Raw genomic sequence first — 20,858 nt, forward strand, 5'->3', positions numbered from 1 at the left:
AAAATATTTGGCAGGACAGCTGGAAAACATTGCTTTGAATCAATCAGCTCATTCTAGGAGGTCAAAAGTGTTCTCAGGTCAGAAGGGATATATTATCCCTCCAGAGTGTTCTGGTTCTGACCCAGGGTCTTCATCACGTGATGACAGAGCCCCTCACCCTCTTTCTAAGGCTGAACCCAACCACCTTATGGAGGAAGTTTATTCCAGGTTTCGGATCGGGACCTAAAATGAGAATCCAGTTCTTTTGTTCATGAACCATTTCTCTTGATAATAAGTGAGTCAGAATGTAGGCAGACCAGTTATTGAGAGCTTTGATTTGTACCTTTGTGAACCACTACAGAAAAATACAGTGTAAATGAATGGAGATTATTATAAATGACTTGTTTGGTTGACATGATCCTGCAAAGCTGTTAAATTCTTATTTTATAATTCATTTTTATGAGTTTTCTGTCAGGATCTGGATTGTGTTTGTGTTTTGTGCTTGCTACATGTGTTCAATGTTCTCAGACAGTGCTGGAGTTCTCAGGTGTTCTGGGTGACAGGTGCGACTTATTCTACTGATTACTTTGAGGAGTACTGAAGCAGGAGGCTGCTAGCAGCTGCTAGAGTGTTTTACCCTCAGTGGTAACAAGCTCAGCCAAACACTAAATCTATGCTTTGTTCTTCAACCTTGGTGTAACTTTGTTTATGCTCCTTCGCAGATTGAAACTCTGAACTTTGGATTTACTTCGCTAAGCACTGACTACGTGTCTGGAAGTTTTCTGGATAACCAAGAGTACCTACGTTTTGAGGACTTCGTTTCCTATCTCCTGTCTTCGTTTGGATTCGCATCAAGCAGGCAGTTTCCTGCTACTTTCGTCTCCTGGATCAAGCCGTAAGCATACCCTGTCCACCCTTCAACGTAAACATCTGCACACCGAACTCATTCTTGTTTGCTCCAAGCTAATACACAACCTGGATCCCAAATTCCTCAACCCCTGGCGATCTGACCACACCTTTCTAGTACGATGTTCTCCTGATTATAAGAATTCTTCGTCTTTAGCTCAGTGTCATTTGGTTCCTTGTTCTCTTCTCCTCTTCCCGTACAGTTGCTGATCCGTCCGTTCTTTCCTGATTGTTTGAGACACAATAAAAACATTATCTTATTCCTTCTCTCCGGAGTGTTCTTCTGTATGTGGGTCAGATCTATTTCAATAAAAATGACATTTCCAAAATGAGTTTCAATACATTTCTAATCCTGTGTTTTGTGCAACATTATTTTATCACAGATGATCATTTCATCTAAAATTTAGGTCTTTTTCTCCAATACATTTTTCCTCCCATCAGAATCTTCAATCTTTATAAAATTTGAAGGACCAGAGCTGCAGATTGGCTCCTCACATTTTAAACAAAAATAAAATCTGTTTGTGTGTTTATTTCTTCACAAACAGAAGAATATGTTTATCAGAATAATTATCCTGCCTGGGAAAGATTCAAGCGACTGTTGTTGGTCAGATCTTAAAAGGGCCTTAACATCAGTGTATTTCCGTCTCTCCACACATTCTGTTCTGATCATTATTTTAAGTAAGTCCAGGACAACTAAGGCCATACATTGCATGTTGAAATCATTTGGACCGTGTTGTATTTTCCATGTGTTACTCCTCCTTTGATTCTCCGTTTGAGGTTTACTGTCTCCTGACAGAACTTGTCTGCAAGGTCAGAGATCACAGAGTTTGAAATCCATGACGTGCGGATCATTGATGGAGTGCAGAGCGTCCTGCTGTCAGCGAGCTGAGCTGAGGTCGCTCATCTGCTGAAACAGCAGCATTCAACTTCCATTGAAAGGGTCAGATTTACCTTAACTCAGCTAGAGATTCCCCAGCAATGAGCCTGAACACATGCTTATAGAAGTAAAGTTGAAAGTAAAGCATGTCTGTTGTCTTATGCCTGGTTTTTTTTTTTTTTTTTTTACAGAAAGCCAGAGTGAAATGAGGATCTACAGCAGTAATAAATCCAGTATTCTACAATACTTTCAGAGATGCTCATTTGTTATTTGAGGTAAATAAAAATAAATCATGAAATAAACAAGTACATTTGAATGCGTTGTATTTTTGCCCATTGTTTGTCCTCTCTATAACATATATTTCTTGAGGGGAATTTTCTGTTTATGACGCTGAACTGTCTTCGCTCCATCAGACTAAAAATCTGGATATCATTTGCGAGGAGATCATTCCCAAGAGGCTAACAGATGGGTTCAGGCTGATATCTGAGCATTCAAATCACAGCAGCCCGTTGCATCAGGAGGATTTTTTAGCAAATCGTGATGACCTTGATGTACACAACCCAGAAGTGCTGCCTCCCAACACCAAAGAGAAATGTGGGGAGAGTCCTTTGTTGGTTTATACAAGGCCATCAAAAGGGACCTGACACACAAACTGAGAGGCGATCAGTATTTCAGGTTCCATATTTACGTTTAATGTAGATCAGTTTTTAAAAAATCCAATAAAATGATCAAATTAACTGTTGTAACTGAAAGAAATCAGAATTAGAAATGAAGGTGATTCAGCTCTGAAATCCCATATTTACACAATATTTACATTGAATATTTGATTTACTAGCACCAGCATGTAACTGACATCTAAGACCGAAGAAATGAGAGACAGTACAATTTAAACCAAAACATCATTGAGTGAACGGAATATGCAGATATGAATGTGAAAATGTAAATCCCCACATGTTAAAAAGCATTCTACGTTGGATTATTTTTTATCTCTTGTTATTTAGGGTCCATCATAATTAAATTAAATAAGTTATCTCGGAAATAACTTTCAAAGGCCCACTGCTTTAGACACATCAATGTATGAGACATTTTTAACCAAGGGATGTTTTAAATTAAACATTTCAGGAGAATTGTGAGATTTTTTACACGTTTCACCCTTCTATGAATTCAAGTTGTTGTTCACTTTTAGAGGGTTACAATAATAACATTTGTCACCTCTGCATGGCAGCAGTTATGTTTTACAAATCCTCCCAAATATGTATTTTATAAATTCCACTTTAGTTGTGTTCATGTAGCCTGCATGAAACAATACGCACACAGGGCATCCGTAAAGTATTCACAGCGCTGCACTTTTTCCACACTTAGTTAGGTTCCAGCCTTATTCCAAAAAGCATGAAATTAATCTCTTTCCTCAAGGTTCTACACACAATACCCCATTATGAAAATGTGAAAGAAGTTTGTTTGCCATTGCTTCAAATTTATTACAAATAGAAACTAAGAAATCACATTTACATAAGTATTCACAGCCATTGCTTAATACTATGTTGATCCACATTTGGCAGCAATTACAGCCTCAAATCTTTTTGAATATGATGCCACACGCTCAGCACATCTATCTTTAGACGTCTGTCCTCAGCCATTTTCAGATCTCTCCAGAGATGTTCTATCGGGTTCAAGTCTGGACTCTGGCTTGGCACTCCATGACATTCACAGAGTGGTTCTGAAGCCACTCCTTTGACATCTTGCCTGTACACTTTGGGTTGTTGTCCTGCTGAAAAATGATCTGCCGCCCTAGTTTGAGGTGAACAGCACTCTGAAGCAGGTTTTCATGCAGGATGTCTCTGTACATTGCTGCATTAATTTTCCCCTCCACCCTGACTAGTCTACCAGTTCCTGCTGCTGAAAAACCTCCCCATAGCATGATGCTGCCACCATCATGCTTCACTGTAGGGATGGTATAGGACTGGTGCCTGGTTTCCTCCAAACATGTCACCTGTCATTTACACCAAACAGTTCAATCTTTTTCTTATTAGACCAGAGAATTTTGATCTCATGGTCTGAGAGACCTTCAGGTGTCTTTTGGCAAACTCCAGACGATCTGCCATGTGCCTTTTATTAAGGAGTAGCTTTTCATCCACTCTGGCCAATCTATCATACAGGCCTGATTGGTTGATTGTCCTTCTTGAAGGTTCCTCTCTCTCCACAGGGGACCGCTGGAGCTCTGACATAGTGACCATGGGGTTCTTGGTCACCTGACCAAGGCCCTTCTTCCCCAATCGCTCAGTTTAGACAGCCGGCCAAAGAGTCCTGGTGGTTCCAAACGTCTTCCGTTTACAAATGATGGAGGTCAATGTGCTCTTTGGGACCTTCAAAGCAGCAGATATTGCTCTGTATCCTTCCCCAGGTCTGTGCCTCAAGTCTCTGAGGTCTACAGACAATTCCTTTGACTTCATGCTTGGTGTTTACATTCTGAAATCCTATGTCAACGGTGGGATCTTAGACAGACAGGTGTGTGTCTTTCTTAGTCATGTCCAATCAACTGAATTTACCAAAGCGGACAGCGGACTCCATTTAAGCTGTAGAAACATCTCAAAGATCATCAGTGGAAACAGTATGGACATAGCTCAGTTTTGAGCTTCAAGGCAAAGGCTGTGAATACATTTGTCAATGTTATTTTTTAGTTTTCTATAATAAATTTGAAATAATCTCTAACGTCTTTCCCATTGTCTTAATGGGGTATTATGTGTAGAATTTTGAGGATAGAGATTATTTTCAAACCATTTGGAAAAAGGTTAGAAGATAATTAAATGTGGGAGAAGTGCAGGACTGTGAATACTTTCTGGATGCTCTGTATAAAACATCAAGACTTCCAGTCGACGGTACTCAGAGCCCTGTTGATTAATCAGAAAATACTTAAATCAGCTTAATCACATTCACTGTTGCCTATTTCTAGCCATTGTCCAGTCAAAGTATCTTAGCTCTACAGTTGCTATTTTATTTCTAAGAAATGGCAGAGATGAAATGTTCATTTTTTTCTGTTTTGAATACACCATTTAATGTCACTTAAAAATCAATTAACAGTCTAAATAGGAAGTGAAATGAAAGGTGATTTATTATTATAATTTGTTATTCCTTCAAATACTCTGCACTCTCTGGGATGTGACATAATCTGAGCGGCCTCTGATGGTAATGTGTTTGTAAAATACCAAATTATGGCACCTTGACAGGAAAACATTGCTCACAAACCAACTCCAATCATGATCTGTCCAGGATCTGGAGTTCCCAGTGGATGTTTAGGATCCAGGGAGCTGGACATGCCAGGAGGGCAGAAAGGTATGTACCGCAGCCAGGTGAAGGAGGACAAGTAAGAGGTTATGCCAAAGGGGAGGTTGTACACTTCTCCAGTCTCCAGGGTTTCACAGGAGTCGTCTTTATGAGCCTTGTTCCAGGCCAGGATGCCACGCTCCCCCTTGGATCCTATAGGGAACAAAGAAAACATTTTCAATTAGCATTTTTGTCCTTGGACATTTTTACCAACAATCACCAAATGAATAAATGGTTATAATACCATGTAGATATTCTTTACTTAATATGATCAGTTTTTACCCTCTTGCAGACATTGAATGTGAAGCAACCTTATAACATAAAAGCCGAATCTCTGATTTGAATACAACATGTTTAATATTCTGCCACCCTGATTTTGCTGAGATTAGCAGAGATTAAATATGAGAGATTATGTATAGATTCATTACACACAGAGTGATACCTTACTGTTAATGATGATAACTATGGCTTACACCTTATTAAAAAATAACCTTTCTTGGAAAACTGCACTATGACATAAAACTAAAAAGATTGACTTTTCATGCAGAAATGTTGTTATGGCCTTGTTGTTGCCCACAGAGTCATTGGAACGACTGCTGACTGACAGTTGATGAGAAGTGACGGCGTGACTGCAGTGAATGCATTGAAAATCTCCCCTAATCCTCTCAAGGCTTCAGTTATTGCTAGTAAACCTTTTCTACCACAAGTTTTCCTTCCACTCAACTTTCCATTAGCATGCTTGGATAAACACTTGCAGATAGATAGATAGATAGATAGATAGATAGATAGATAGATAGATAGATAGATAGATAGATAGATAGATAGATAGATAGATAGATAGATAGATAGATAGATAGATAGATAGATAGATAGATAGATAGATAGATAGATAGATAGATAGATAGATAGATAGATAGATAGATAGATAGATAGATAGATAGATAGATAGATAGATAGATAGATAGATAGGGTATAAACAAAGCACCTTTAAGGTGGAGGACATGATGTAATTGATTAGTAAGAGCACCTGGAATGGTGTTGTCTAGTATGAAGCCGAAGAAACCTCCAACAAACATGCTGGTTGTCAGAAGTACCTGCAGCATCTGGTCAAACTCCACCACCCCTGGAAACAACAGGAGTTCAATGTTTAAATGACTTGAATACTTGAAACATTAATACTTATTTAACTAAATTGTTTCTATGTGTTGCATTAATCTTACAAAAAGTGATAGTATACCTGTAGCAATAGCTTTGGGGTTCTTTAATATCCAGTTAGGAATGACCATACCAGAAAACATGGAGAATCCAAAAATGAAAATATTTCTGGATGAATTCATGTCTGCATACTGAACATATGAGAAAAAATACACTCTAGTCAAGACAGGAAAATAATGCTTTTAATATCTTTAAATAATTCAAGGGTGTGTACCTGTAAATTAGAAACTCCTGCTGCACAAATGACACCAAACATGACCATGAACATGCCTCCAATCACAGGTGAGGGGATGGTTGTAAATATAGCACCCATTTTACCAAGTATCCCCATGGCAACCATAAACAACCCACTGGCCACTATGACCACTCGGCTCCCAACCTGCAAGATTAGGAGATCCTGGTGAGATGTTTGGTCTGTTTCAGGATCATACCAGGATACTTTGAAATAACCTCTGGTTTAAAGATAGAAGGCTGTCTTACCTTTGTGATACCAAGGGCTCCAACATTCTCACTGTAAGAAGTGGTTCCGTTTCCAGTTCCCCATGCTCCGGCCAGCAGGCAGCCTATTCCCTCAATCCCAATACCCCTGTTGATGGCATGTTTTGGTGGCGGTGGAGCTCCAGCTAATCTTGCACACGCATGGTAATCCCCTACCGACTCTATCATAGAGGAAATTACTCCGGCCAAGATCCCAACCACCCCTGCCAGGCTCACAGTCGGCTTTCCCCATTGTCCTAGTTTGGGTTTTAAGCATCGTGAAAGAGAAAATGAGACCATATGTATGAGTAACTATATTTTATTACTACATGCAATTTTACATAAAACACAATAAATTTTCCTCCTCTAATTTACACGTCTCCTGATTATACAGTGGCTCTCAAGTCTCCACACTCCTGTTAAATGATTCATCTCAATGATCTCAAAAACTTTTGTGACATTTGTCCTGTAAAATCATCTGAGAAAAAATCTGTTAGTAGGAAAAATTTAGAAATACTAATAAAAAGCTGAAATAACCTGATTGCATAAGTTATGTGATGGAGTTGCTAAAATAAAGGAACTTTTCAACAGTATTTTACTTTACTGAATATGACTGTATATATAGCTATAAAATTTCTTGTACTCTTCTTTTGACTGAGCATTTTAAACATTTTGATCCTTTTTAACCTCTCTGCAAAACTGTGGCTTTAGTTGTTTGGAAATGAGAAAAATAAAACTACGACAGCTAAACCTTATTTCTGGCTCATCGGACTGATGGCAGGCTCAACAAGTCAAAATCCTAAAAATGAATTATTAATTATGAATTTATACAGCCAGGTTATTGCAGGTTCTTTACATTTTACACTACATTACATTCTAACTGATTTGTTAGTTTTCACTTGAACTGGACTCTATAAATGGCACATTATTTGAGGAAAAACATTTGAAATGATGTATATAATGACGTATGCCTATTATTTTACATCACAAAAACTCTCCCTGGCCTTAAATAGACAAATTGCCATTGAGATTCTGATTTAAAAAAAATATTTTAATTGACACCGTATGGAGGTAAATTTGTCTCATTATTATTCAATCAAACAAAAACCTGATCTCAATCAAAAAATATTAAGTTGCAATTAAAACTTTCAGAGTTGTAATGATTTTTTTTTTTTATGGAATATTTTATTTTGGGGAGAAAAAAAAATTTGTTTGAAAAGACTTTTTTTTTTTTTATTCCATTAAAAAAAAATTGTTACAACTCTGAAAGTTTTGATCACAACTTAATATTTTTTGATTGAGATCAGGTTTTTGTGTGATTGAATGAGACAAAATGAATAACACTGCAGCATCTCACCTGGATATGGGAACGTAAACCAGGGAGCTTGGCTTATTACTTCTCCTTTCAGATCTGTTCGTGCGAGATAACCATACTGTCCTGGTTCAGCAGGAAGTACATTACACGTTGTCAAGATGTAGCAAATGAGCCAAGAAACTGTGATTCCCAGTAGGACCTAACAATTCAAACAGAGAGGGCAAATAAAATCACATTTTATCCTATTTAAAATAAAGCAACTGCTTCTTCAGTTACATACAGGGAGAATCTGAAAGATGTAGACTCGAGAAGTGTGAAGCTTTTTATCCTTGCTGTATGTAGGAAAGGGCACAGCTATGTGACGGAGATACTGTGAAAACAGGATTATCAGTGCGGCGGTCCTGTGAAAGACAGAAATAAGAAATATTTGGCTGAAATTTGCCGTCCTTAACAGAACATGGAGAAACTAAGCAGGTTCTGAACAGAGAAAACTGTAACAGGCTTCGTATAAAGATTACAATTTAAATATAGGGACTGACATTTTTTAAAACTTGAATGAACTTGAGGAAGAACAATATTTAGAATTACTAATTTGACAAAATGTGCCCCAAAAGGCATAAAACCTTTTCTGTGTTTTTTGACTAAATACCGAGTGTGTAAAACTACACAATTTGCTTTATTTCCAATAATCATAAAATTTTGGATTTTCCATTCCATTCGAAACCTTGTAACAGAACTTCACCCACATTGAAGAGATGCCCCAGTGGTTGCCAGCACTGCTACCAGCTGAATCAAACAGTGACAGACCAATAAGAGCGATAGTGGGAGCAATGGTGAGGGGTCCAATGAAGCGCATGAAGAGGCCGATGAGGCCTGAAAATCCAACTAACACCTGGAAGAGTGAGCCCACAATAATGGAGCCCTGCAGCTGAAAACAGAAACAAGAACATCTGAATTAAGCATCAATCTTTTAGTAACATTGTAACTATTAAAGAAAAGCCTAGAATGACAACTTAACAAAAAGAAGGGAAACAATCAAATGCTTTGTTTTCTAAGGATGAAATAAAAAATGTGGTTCACGTTTTTTTTATCGTTGTAATACCTTTTTCTGCCACAAGATGGAGGATATTGCATTCCATTGCAGTGTACCATGGATGGGAAAGGCCTTAAAACAGAGCAATTCCCCACCATGTTCTGAGAAGATTTTGTTTTCGATCTATAATTGTATCACATATTTTAAATTAAAGAAAAATCTATATTTGTTGGTCATTTTATTTCTAGTTTTATTTCTAGTACAGGTCTTATTGTTTAACTAATGATAAGAGAGAATTAGCTGTTACAGTTGGAGCATTATGGCTCCAAACATAAGGCAAGGGTTACCCACAGGGCTAGTTATCATTAAAACTAAATCCTAAAAACTCCATAGCATAATCACATCAAGTAACGTTCACGACAAAAAGCCAAACAATGATTATAACAGAACATACAAGACATGTTGAACTGGTATCGTCTGACAGACACTACAGATCAATTAAAGCAAAGATGAGCCGATTCGACAACAGCTTCTATCCAACAGCAGCAGCTAATCTCAACACAGCGAGAATCTAAAGGTGATGCAGTGATGGGAAAATGCTTCAGTATGAAGGTGTGAACATGTCTTTTTTATTATATGATTTTAACTGCTTCTTTTTTTCTCTTTTACAGAAATTATTTATTGCTCATGTACAGACCAAACCAGACCGCTTTTTTCAATTTCATTGTACTTGTGACAATGACAATAAAGTATATTCTATTCTATTCTATTCTATCCTTAAGTAATGTTTAATGAAAAATTACAATTCCATGAAACTGGCTTTTTGCAGTGAAAAAGTATTTACCCTCTTACAGGTTACTTTTCTTTTTGCTTTTTGTTCACATAGTTGTTTGAGATCATCAATCGTATTTTATTGATCTTAATCAAATCCCACAAAGATAAACTGATAAAATACAAAAATCTGTTTTGAAATGATGATTTTTTTTGATTGAGTGTAAAAAGCTATGCAAACCAACCCAGCCCCATGTAAAAATATAACTGCCCTCCAAGATAAATCATAAATTAACAGTAGATAACCACATTTTTTGGATAGCTATGCCCAGGCCTGATGACTACTTGTACCTGCACCAAGAAATCCGTTACATGGTACATGTCTAACAACATGAAGTAGGCTAAATGATCTCATCAAGCAACACATCATGGTCCAGTCTAAAGACATTCAAGAACAGGTCAGAAACAAAGTCATGAAACATCTATCAGTTTGGAAAGGGTAACAAATTAACACTGAACCAGAACTCATCCGGCAGGTCACAAAAGAACCCCAAACAACATTTAAAGTTCTGTAGGCCTCACTGCCTCAGTCAAGGCCCGTCTGACATTTGCCAAAAACATATTGTTGGAAAATATTCTGTGGTCCGATGAGACAAATTCTTTATGGAAGGTGTACGTCTCTTTACAGGTGCTGAGAAACAAATCCAGCATTACAGAAAAAGATCATACCTACAGTCAAACATGGTGGTGGTAGTATGATGGTCTGGGATGGCTTTGCTGCTTCAGTACCTGGAAAACTAAATTTAATTGATGCAAACAAGAATTTTGGCTCTCTAGCAGAAAACCCTGAAGAAGAATTTCTGAAAAGAGCAGCAGGACAATAAATGGCTTTAAAAAATCAGGTTGAAGAAGAATTGGTCTAGTCAAAGTCTGGACTGAATCCATTTGAGATGCTGTGGCTTGACCTTAAAGTAGGCTATCCATGCAGGACAACCTTGTAATATGACAGAATTAAAACATTCTGCAAAGAAGAGATGGCTAAATGCTGATGTAAAGGACTCATTACCAGTCATCAATACTTGTTGAAACACAACCAGTTATTCACTTTTAGGGAAAATCTTAAAGGGGCCAAATACTTCATAGGTAAAAAAAATAAATAAACTTGAAGTCAAATTCAAGAAACTATAGAAAAAAGGCCAAATTTTAAGTTACTTTACTTGCTAATGTTTTTGGATGTTGGAGAACACTTACTTGTTTACATAATAATTCATATTTCCAGAGTTCATCACTAAAAGAAACAAAACTGCTATTTTCTCTTTAACTGACAAAAATATGTCACTTCTCTGCAGTCATCTAACATGTTCATAGAGTCCAGACCCTGATCTTTCTATTTAAATCACCCTGTAGATGAAACTAACAGAGACTATTTCATGAAATCACTTTGATAACAGTTATTGTGCCAGTCACCATAAGTCTTACATTTTATAGCCTGCCGGGTTTTAACATCTATGATTCCACAATAACACAACACAGATATCTTTTTAACATGCTCAACAAAACATAAAACATGGAGTACTACGATCAGATCTGCTGCTGAAGTATTTTGTTCAAACATTGTGCATGTCTGATCACAGGTGCCATGGTTTGTATTAAATTTAACCTATTTTCACGAACTGCCCAAAAACTGTTGGGTCTCTCTTTGTCTGTTCAATCTGGTGGAAAAAAGGGTGAACCGTGTGGAGTCTTGTGACCAATTAGACAATGTTCCAGCTGTTAAACAGACCTGTGCTATAACAGGTTAAATGCTCAGAGTTTACTTACAGCTCTCATTCGACTTTGCCATACTTCTATGAACTCTGGGGAAGAGGAGTTGACTGAGCTGGCGTTTTGGGTCCAAGCAGGACATGTGAATTCAGGCATGGACAGCATGGCCATGGAGGGAGCCAACAGTGTGAATGTGCCACCTTGAAGAATGGGCAGTCTGGAGACAAAGATGGGATATTGTTGGACTGATGGTGAAATCTTTATCAGGAAAATGAAGACGAGGAAATCTGTCAAAAAGTATCAAGACTCTCTGTTTGAACCTACAGTCTGGATTTGTTGCATCTGTGAACATGGTTAATTCAAATCATGTGAGGCTAGAGAGTGACTCTCCTATTAAACACAGACTTAGTTAAGTAAGTTAAAGCAATTTGCTGCTAATGACTGTCTTTATGGTGCTCACTGCTAACCATTCCGACTTTCCAGTAAAGCACGTAAATCAGTATCGTGCAGGAAGTTATTGAGAGAGCCGGAGATTTCTATGAAGGAAGGAAATGGCACACAGAGATTTTAGGAAACATTTTCTTTTGGTTTGCTTAGACAACAACTCAGTTGAACAAAATGTTTTCCTGCCAGCTTATTTCTGAAGCCAGGAGAATGTGGAGTTTAGAAGGAACGAGATTCCAAGCTTAATAAGATGGAAATTCCTTGGATAATCCAGCTGTTACGACAGTATTCAGGAAGGCTGAGCTGCAGCGCTCAGAGCTGGAAATCTCATTTTAAATCTGAAACAGCTTTTACACCACATTTAATATCATCTTTATTTGTCATAACTCATGTGGGATTTTCAGTGCTGTGAAAAAAGTTACAGATTTAATCAATTAAATGTTTTCAGATCTTTCAGATTTTAATGAGATAACCTGATTAATTAAAAAAAATGTTTTCAGATGATGATTTCATTTATTAAGAAAAAATATATTTCCAAACCAGCCAATCACACCCTCAAGCTAATAATTGGTTGATCCACAGAAGCAACAACTTCCGTCAAGTAGAATTTTTGCCCCTTCTTCTTTCCAGAATTAATCTAATTCAGCCACATTGGAGGACTTTCAGTTTAAATTCCTGTGTTAGGTCTCAGTCTCCTATTAGGATTAAGTCTGGACTTTAAATAGGCCACTCCAAAACATTAATTTCTTTTATTTGTGAACAATTTGTGACCTGCTGGTGTGGTTTCCTTGTTCTGCAGCAGAACCCAAGTGTGCTTGAGTTTAAGGTAACAAACTGATGGCTGGACATTTTGCTTCAGTATTTTCTGCAAGAGAGCAAAATTCATGTTTCCATCAATCTTACAGTTTTAAAGCAGCTAAGCAGCCTCAGATCATTACACCACCACCACCATGTTTGGTATGATGTAATTTTCTTTAAATCCTGTTAGCTCTACACCAAATGAAAAGGGGTCCACGACTTTTAAAAAGGTCCACTTTTGTGTCATTAGTCCACAGAAAATTTTCCAAAAAGTCTTGAGGGTCATCAAGATGTTTTTCAGTAAATGTGAGACAGGCCTCGGAGTTTTTCTTGAACCTCCTTGATGACTTGTTGATGATCTCTTGGAATAATTTTTGGCAGGCCTGGGAAGGTTCTCCACTATTCCATGTTTTAACTGTTTCCCTACTGATAGATGTTAATGACTTTGTTTGTCATGTCTTCTTGAATATATTTTGATCAGGGCATCATGTGTTGCTTTTAGCTTACTTCATGTTGTCGGAAAGGTCCGCCCTTAGTGATTTCTTAGAGCTACAGGTCTGGCAGTAATTAGGCATGGGTATGGCGAGTGAAATTATATTCAACTTTCCAAAACTGTGATTAAACACAATGAATTCAAGAATTAAGGGCAGGGAATGGAAAACATCTTTACACAGGGTCAGGTGGGTTTAGATAACTTTTTCCCTTTAAGTGAAATAATCATTTGAAATCTGCTCAGGTTCTATCTGACTGATGTTAATATTAGTTTGATAATCAGATACATTAAAGTGGGATGAAGATGCAAAAATAAGTGCACCCTTGAGCAGTCTGATTTAAGCATCATTGAATTATTTATTTCTTCAATTTTATTTTCAGTTTCTGATCCCACTACACCAACAAATTATACCAAAGCATCCTGAGAAAACCTTTAAAGCAATCTTAACGCTAAACAGGAAAAAGTGCTTGGTTATTTCCTCTTTGATGCACTTGGCTCTCCTGTTAGATCACTGTGTTTAACCAACAATAACTAATAACATGAATCAAAGCCAGTAAATCCAGGCTAATTACCTCCAGCTGTTAGACAAGGCATTCTGGTGTCTTAGACATTTATCTGCCTGCTTAACCACAATCACTAGGTAGTTACAGTCCTCCGACTCAGCGCTTACCTGATGCCAAAGGTAACCTGCATCAAGGTGCAGATTCCAGAAACAAAGAAGATTGTGCTGATGAGGTAGCTTTGTGTGAGGCTGTCGTGCTGCAGACAGAGGCCCTGAGACAGGATCAAGGGGATGGCGATGATGCCGCCAAATGCAGTTAAACAGTGCTGTTCGAACAATGAGAGACCTTTATAAGAGGATAATTTTTAATTCAGTGCACATGAATGGATAAAAAGGAATCCATAAAAACTGATCACACATGGCATTAAAATTATTTTTACTCACATACCTGAGTGCCTAAGAGGATGCAGAGGTACCAAGGGGGGACATCTGTTATGCAGTATGCAAGTTTGTTAGTGTTTTCATCAATTGAGGAGTCGAGGTCCTCTCCTTTTTCAGGTAGATTACAGAAACGTCCTTCCAGCTATAATTTGTCAGACAGACACAGAAAAAAGTCAGTAAAGATGTAGGGTTGAACACCAACAGCCCCAAAATGCCCTCAAGGATTCATATCTCGAAAGAGTTTTGCAAAAAAATTTGATTTTGATTTTTCTTTTTTATTGCAGAAACTCACTCAACTTCATTTGGTTAGACCTAATGCAATGAAAAGAGGAACAAATGTAACGTCTTTCTAACAAAGAAACTGTAGAACTTGTGTAATGCGTCCTGAAAATTCAGTGAGGGCGAAAAACTGCTTTTTCTTCTGTTTGTCTCAGCAATCAGCTTTGTTTGCCTTCTATTTCAAGCATGAGGGCAAAAAATACAGAAAAATTCATTTTCTCTATCTTCTTAGCTATTTCATTTAGTCTCAGCTGTTGGCAGCAAGTAAGATTTACTTTAAAGCCTGACTTTCACAAACTCAGCAAATAAGAAAAAAGAAAATCCCAACACTAACATGTTTAACTGGATAAAATATACATATTTCTACTTCCAATGTTTTAAAGTGAATGAATTTATCCCCGGGTTTCCAAACAGGAATATTCAGTGTCATTTTCAGTACAATTATAAAGCAGCAGGAAACATGTTACTGTGAAATATAAGCAGAAACATTAAACTCACTGCAAAGGCATAGTTGTCGAGTCCGTTACTCTCTTTCTCTGAGGTCATGTCAGCTTCAACCGTCAACGTTCTGATTCAGGTTTAGCTTCCCTGAAGTTTCAAAACCAACAGAATAAAAAAAAGAGAAGGCCAAACAAAAGGAAGAGGACTGGACTGACGCATCTGACAGAGAGATGGGGGGTGGGAGCGCGGGCAGGGTGGATAGCCTGGTATGAAAAAGCAGATTTCAGACATGGGACTGCAGCTCGTGCTGACTGAAATAGGTCCAACCGAGCGCTCATGTGAACTGAATTACAACAGTAGCAGCAGCTGACCAACCAGCATTTGGCAGGCTGGAGATACTCTGTCCTTTTCACTGTAAAACAAGCGTTAATCTCATAAGAAGAAGCCTGTGAAGGTCATTGCTGAACAAACTGGGAAACATCAAAGTAAATAAAGCTTAGGAACTTTTATTCAGGGACAAAAATAAAGTAAATCATTAGAGACAAATGTGAATCTCCCTACTAAAATGTAACTTGGATCCTGTTTTCTCTTGCCTTCAGGATTGTTGCTGTTATTTTGCTGCTGCTGGGGATAAGTTTGTTCCACTTCACAACCTGAAAAACCAAAAACTGATTTAATAAATCCCTTCAAAGTTATGGCCTCCTGTTTTTTCCATCATAGTGTATATATGTTAGTTAGGGAGCTTTAAAGTCTTTGAGAAACTGCTTCACTTTTCTTCTAATTTAACAAAAATTATTTGTTTTTAGGGGGCAAACCTCCATAACTATCACATGCTGGCAAAGTATCACACAGGACAAGGCTGTTATTCATGGACCACTGTAAAAGTTGTGTAAAAGTTAACTTCATTTCCCAATTTACCATACCTCTTTATTTCCCTCTAAACAGTATTAGCTTAATTTACCTTATTAGTCTAATTTGAGAGTGTGATAGCAGCCCACATCTACTTACTTAACATGGTCCAGAAGGAAGAAAGTCACTGTCACACGTCTGGCATAAACATCTGTGTGGTTTTTTAACATTTTCTGTGAGAGATTTGCCAAAGTTTATCTGATCTTATAAAAGTCACATTATAAGTCACAGACTGGCCGCTGGATGACACTGATGTACTGTGTGTCGCCCTGCGATGGACTGGCGACCTGTCCAGGGTGTACCCTGCCTCTCGCCCATAGACTGCTGGAGATAGGCACCAGCTTCCCCACGACCCACTATGGAATAAGCGGTAGAAAATGACTGACTGACTCAATTCAGGAGTTATTCTGAGGTGTTTGGGTTCTTCTTTTCTCTTGTCCATTTTGACCCTTTCCCTGCTGTTTATTATGTGCATAATGTATTACCTTCTTCAGTCCATCTCCCTGTGCCCACTATTGTTATTAGAAACAGTCTTTAACCCATTTAAATATGCTGCAAAAATAAAACCAGTCAGTTGCTCCAAGTATATCTGTGGATTAGAATCATCTTTATTCACCAAATGTGTGCACAAAAACAAGGAATTTGACTTTGGTTCCACTTTGTTCTCAACAAAAACATTTTAAATAGAAATATATTAGATGAATTGTTTCTTCTTCTAAATATGTACACCACACACTATTTAATAGAAGTAAGCTTCCTTGTTAGTATATCGGTAATTCATTATCAAAAATTAACTACATTAAAAAAAAAAATTTTTGTCACCAGGCTTTAGTTTGCATTACAGTTTTGTTGTTTTTTATCAAGCATGAAAGCAATGTGTGCTGCAAGGCTGAGAACAGCTTCACAACACATACAGAATGGGCTTATTATGTCATATACGTTTAAATAATAGAAAGAAAGAACTTATCATGTAATTCATCTGAAGGACATTTTAACCACTTCCTGCAATAAGCACCAAGGGGTGAGAAGTGTTTAAGTTTTTAATAAATCAGAAACTTTTGTTTTTCCTCTTATGATTTTTTAAATAAACTCCAACCTGTTTAAAGACCTGCTGCCACATCTGACTGTTACACGGAGACTAATTATCGCATGTGGCTGCAGAGATAAATAAATATTAAGTTTGGAACCGGTATTTTTTTTATTATGATGTTAAACAAAGGGCACATTGTGATTATTTTACCGGAAGGACAGAAAACCTTTGCAAAAAACATTAAAACAAGAAAAGTTGAAAGTGTTTTTTAAGGTTCAACTTTTTTCTGTGAGAATCTAAAAATTAAAGTTAAAATGTTTAAAAATAAATGGTCAAATATGACCATAAATCCTAATTTTCTGCTTGTGATTAAGAATTTAATCTTAATCCTGGTAATGTTACAGCTCTGCAGGAAGCTCACATGTCATGATTACCCAGCTAAATTATTCTGTTTATGTACATTTTATTTTATTCACCATGTCTTGTAAAATGACAATGGATGCATCCCATCCTGCCTCCATCAGATCAGTTGACAGCTATTGTTTTGGGACCTTGTGACAATCACTGTAAAGAATCCATTTGATTTATAAATCAGCCTCAAACAGTTGAGTCATTTCTAATTAACATGACAGGGGATCATTCACATGTCCTGTCGGTGCTTTGGGTTCTGTTACATAAAAAGACTCTCCTGTTCTTGGGCTCTTTAGAAAATAAAGACATAACTGCATAATGCTGGAACGGTGAAACAAGGGTTAAATAGTTCAGCTGAGCTCAGAAACAATGCTGTAAGTGTCCTGATCCCAGCATACAGTCAGACCCTGAGGACGGGCGTCCAAGGAGAGAAATATAATTATAAAAAAACATTTTAAGCCCCAACTGAGAACCAGGACTATGTTTAAAAAAATCAGCTTCAGATTGTATGCAAACAAAAATGTCCATATATAATAAACACCAATTTGTTGCTTTAAAACTTTAACTCACCAAGAGATAAATGTAAACTAAATGTTGATATTTATTAATCTTAGATAGTTATTATGGTTTTTTTAGGATTGTTTTTCCTGTCCTCTTCGCAGCTCATGACTCTGCATGCAGACATGTGAATCCCATTCTGTGTCTAACAAGTAGCCATTCTGTGTGGCTGCTTATTTGAATACCTAAAAAACATGTTGTTAAATGTTTAGAGATTTATGTCAGGTTTAATATTCTAAGGAGAGTTGAACATGTAAGATTGCTTAGCAACCTTTTAAAAACACATCATTATTTTAAACTAAGATCCTGAAAGAAAACACTTCTTACTAACTACCCAAAAAGGTTCATTTTAAGTGGTTCCCCAGTTCAAAAACAGATGGTCTACTCTTTAGTATCCCCTTTGCTCTTGAGCTGTAAAGTAGTATGTTTATGACAGAGTAATACTGCAATAACTTATTGAATTCCTTATTTTGAAAGAAATTACGCTCTTTTCCAGACATATCATGAACTAATCTTTAATCTGATTCAGAAGAATGGCTCCTGTTGCATTTCCTTATGCTCTCAAACTGTCGTACTTGTGGTGGTATACGGTCTTTCTTGTGTGGTATTCTGAGGAAACTAAGTACTCACAAGGTAACTGTGAAGGAAATTGGCTGTAATGTGGAGCTAATTGCAGAAAGCAGCTGAAAGAGTAGTTCAAGCTCATTGTTTGCTTCTCAAAAAGGAATACGGTTTAAAATTACAGGGGTTGGACAATGTAAGTGAAACACCTGTCATTTTAGTGTGGGAGGTTTCATGGCTAAATTGGACCAGCCTGGTAACCAGTCTTCATTGATTGCACATTGCACCAGTAAGAGCAGAGTGTGAAGGTTCAATTAGCAGGGTAAGAGCACAGTTTTATTCAAAATATTGAAATGCACACAACATTATGGGTGACATACCAGAGTTCAAAAGAGGACAAATTGTTGGTGCACGTCTTGCTGGCGCATCTGTCACCAAGACAACAAGTCTTTGTGATGTATCAAGAGCCACGGTATCCAGGGTAATGTCAGCATACCACCAAGAAGGACGAACCACATCCAACAGGATTAACTGTGGACGCAAGAGGAAGCTGTCTGAAAGGGATGTTCGGGTGCTAACCTGGATTGTATCCAAAAAACATAAAACCACGGCTGCCCAAATCACGGCAGAATTAAATGTGCTCCTCAACTCTCCTGTTTCCACCAGAACTGTCCGTCAGGAGCTCCACAGGGTCAATATACACGGCCGACCTGCTATAGCCAAACCTTTGGTCACTCATGAAAATGCCAAACGTTGGTTTCAATGGTGCAAGGAGCGCAAATCTTGGGCTGTGGACAATGTGAAACATGTATTGTTCTCTGATGAGTCCACCTTTACTGTTTTCCCCACATCCAGGAGAGTTATGGTGTGGAGAAGCCCCAAAGAAGCGTACCACCCAGACTGTTGCATGCCCGGAGTGAAGCATGGGGGTGGATCAGTGATGGTTTGGGCTGCCATATCATGGCATTCCCTTGGCTCAGTACTTGTGCTAGATGGGCGCGTCACTGCCAAGGACTACTGAACCATTCTTGAGGACCATGTGCATCCAATGGTTCAAACATTGTATCCTGAAGGCAGTGCCGTGTATCAGGATGACAATGCACCAATACACACAGCAAGACTGGTGAAAGATTGGTTTGATGAACATGAAAGTGAAGTTGAACATCTCCCATGGCCTGCACAGTCACCAGATCTAAATATTATTGAGCCACTTTGGGGTGTTTTGGAGGAGCGAGTCAGGAAACGTTTTCCTCCACCAGTATCACGTAGTGACCTGGCCACTATCCTGCAAGAAGAATGGCTTAAAATCCCTCTGACCACTGTGCAGGACTTGTATATGTCATTCCCAAGATGAATTGATGCTGTATTGACCGCAAAAGGAGGTCCTACACCATACTAATAAATTATTGTGGTCTAAAACCAGGTGTTTCAGTTTCATTGTCCAACCCCTGTATATAAAGACTCAACCAGCAGAAACTAAAACCATCGACAGTGAACCAGGGTAAAGGTGTCTATATATGCTGCATTTAACTTACAGTTATGGCCAAACATATTCATACCCCAAACAGATTTAGCTTTAATGTCATCTTTTAATTTTACCAACGTTTCCTCTGACTGCAGCCCAGTCGAAGTCTCGATTTAAATCTGATGGCAAACCTGTGGAGGGAGCCAAAGCCAGTTTAAACATGTTCTAGTTGCAAGTCAGAAAACAGGTACGATCTGCCAGTTTTTGTGCCCAGCGACAAGGTTAATTACTGTGTGCAATAACAGTTAGTAACAATGGATTTTCCTGCATTTCATAAACTCAAACACTAAGGCTTGATTGTACTTGAAAAGGAATAAAAAGGTGAAACTCTGTAGAAAAACTGTACTGCATCAACTGATGAGCGAAAACCACTAGAGGGAGACACATTTCTCAAGGCCTTCTTTTTTTAGTGTGATGAGAATTTTCTGAGTTTCTGAATGGCCAAGGAGAACAGAAGGCTGAGAAGGCTCATCAAGGCCAAGGTGATAAAAATTAGCTCTGCAGTAAATCAGGTGATAAGCAAGAGATGTATCATGTGTGGTAGTTGAATATTACCTAAGTTCAAACCAGCTACAAAGCTTATAAATTATTTGTTCTGCAATGTAATAAGTTATCATTCCTCTGATCAGACTGATAGAGATCACATCTATATGAGTTCTGTAAAACACAGAGAGTTGGCACTAATTGGTTTAAAGAGTTGCATGCTGATTATTGAGAATTTCCTGGAAATATTCTGTTGTGCACTGATGCTCCACCTCCACAATGACCATGTGATGCAGGTCAAACATAGACTACCAGAGGAGGGAGG

The 20,858-nt window shown here is 37.9% G+C and overlaps 1 protein-coding gene and 1 pseudogene across 3 annotated transcripts; one reads left to right on the forward strand and one right to left on the reverse strand.

Moving 5' to 3' along the window:
- Positions 1-3,152, forward strand: part of LOC124857942 — a 4,755-nt pseudogene extending 1,603 nt beyond the window's left edge.
- On the reverse strand, positions 2,432-15,681 carry slc23a4 (solute carrier family 23 member 4). 3 transcript variants are annotated; one of them, XM_047384201.1, is made up of 12 exons: positions 15,114-15,681; positions 14,344-14,478; positions 14,064-14,221; positions 11,716-11,875; positions 8,837-9,018; positions 8,371-8,491; positions 8,133-8,289; positions 6,779-7,032; positions 6,513-6,677; positions 6,321-6,342; positions 6,111-6,206; positions 2,432-5,236 (listed from the first exon to the last, which is right to left on the reverse strand). In XM_047384201.1, the coding sequence occupies exons 1-12, from the start codon at positions 15,159-15,161 to the stop codon at positions 4,998-5,000; spliced, it is 1,737 nt and encodes a 578-aa protein (XP_047240157.1). In that variant the 5' UTR covers positions 15,162-15,681; the 3' UTR covers positions 2,432-4,997. The 3 variants fall into 3 exon arrangements, with proteins under 3 accessions (XP_047240157.1, XP_047240148.1, XP_047240166.1); XM_047384192.1 differs by having other exon boundaries at positions 6,321-6,429; positions 15,114-15,680; XM_047384210.1 differs by lacking the exon at positions 15,114-15,681 and having other exon boundaries at positions 6,321-6,429; positions 14,064-14,241.
- Positions 15,682-20,858: the final 5,177 nt, after the last annotated feature.

Source organism: Girardinichthys multiradiatus, chromosome 2 (assembly GCF_021462225.1).
Source record: "Girardinichthys multiradiatus isolate DD_20200921_A chromosome 2, DD_fGirMul_XY1, whole genome shotgun sequence".
NCBI classification, from domain to species: Eukaryota; Metazoa; Chordata; class Actinopteri; order Cyprinodontiformes; family Goodeidae; genus Girardinichthys; species Girardinichthys multiradiatus.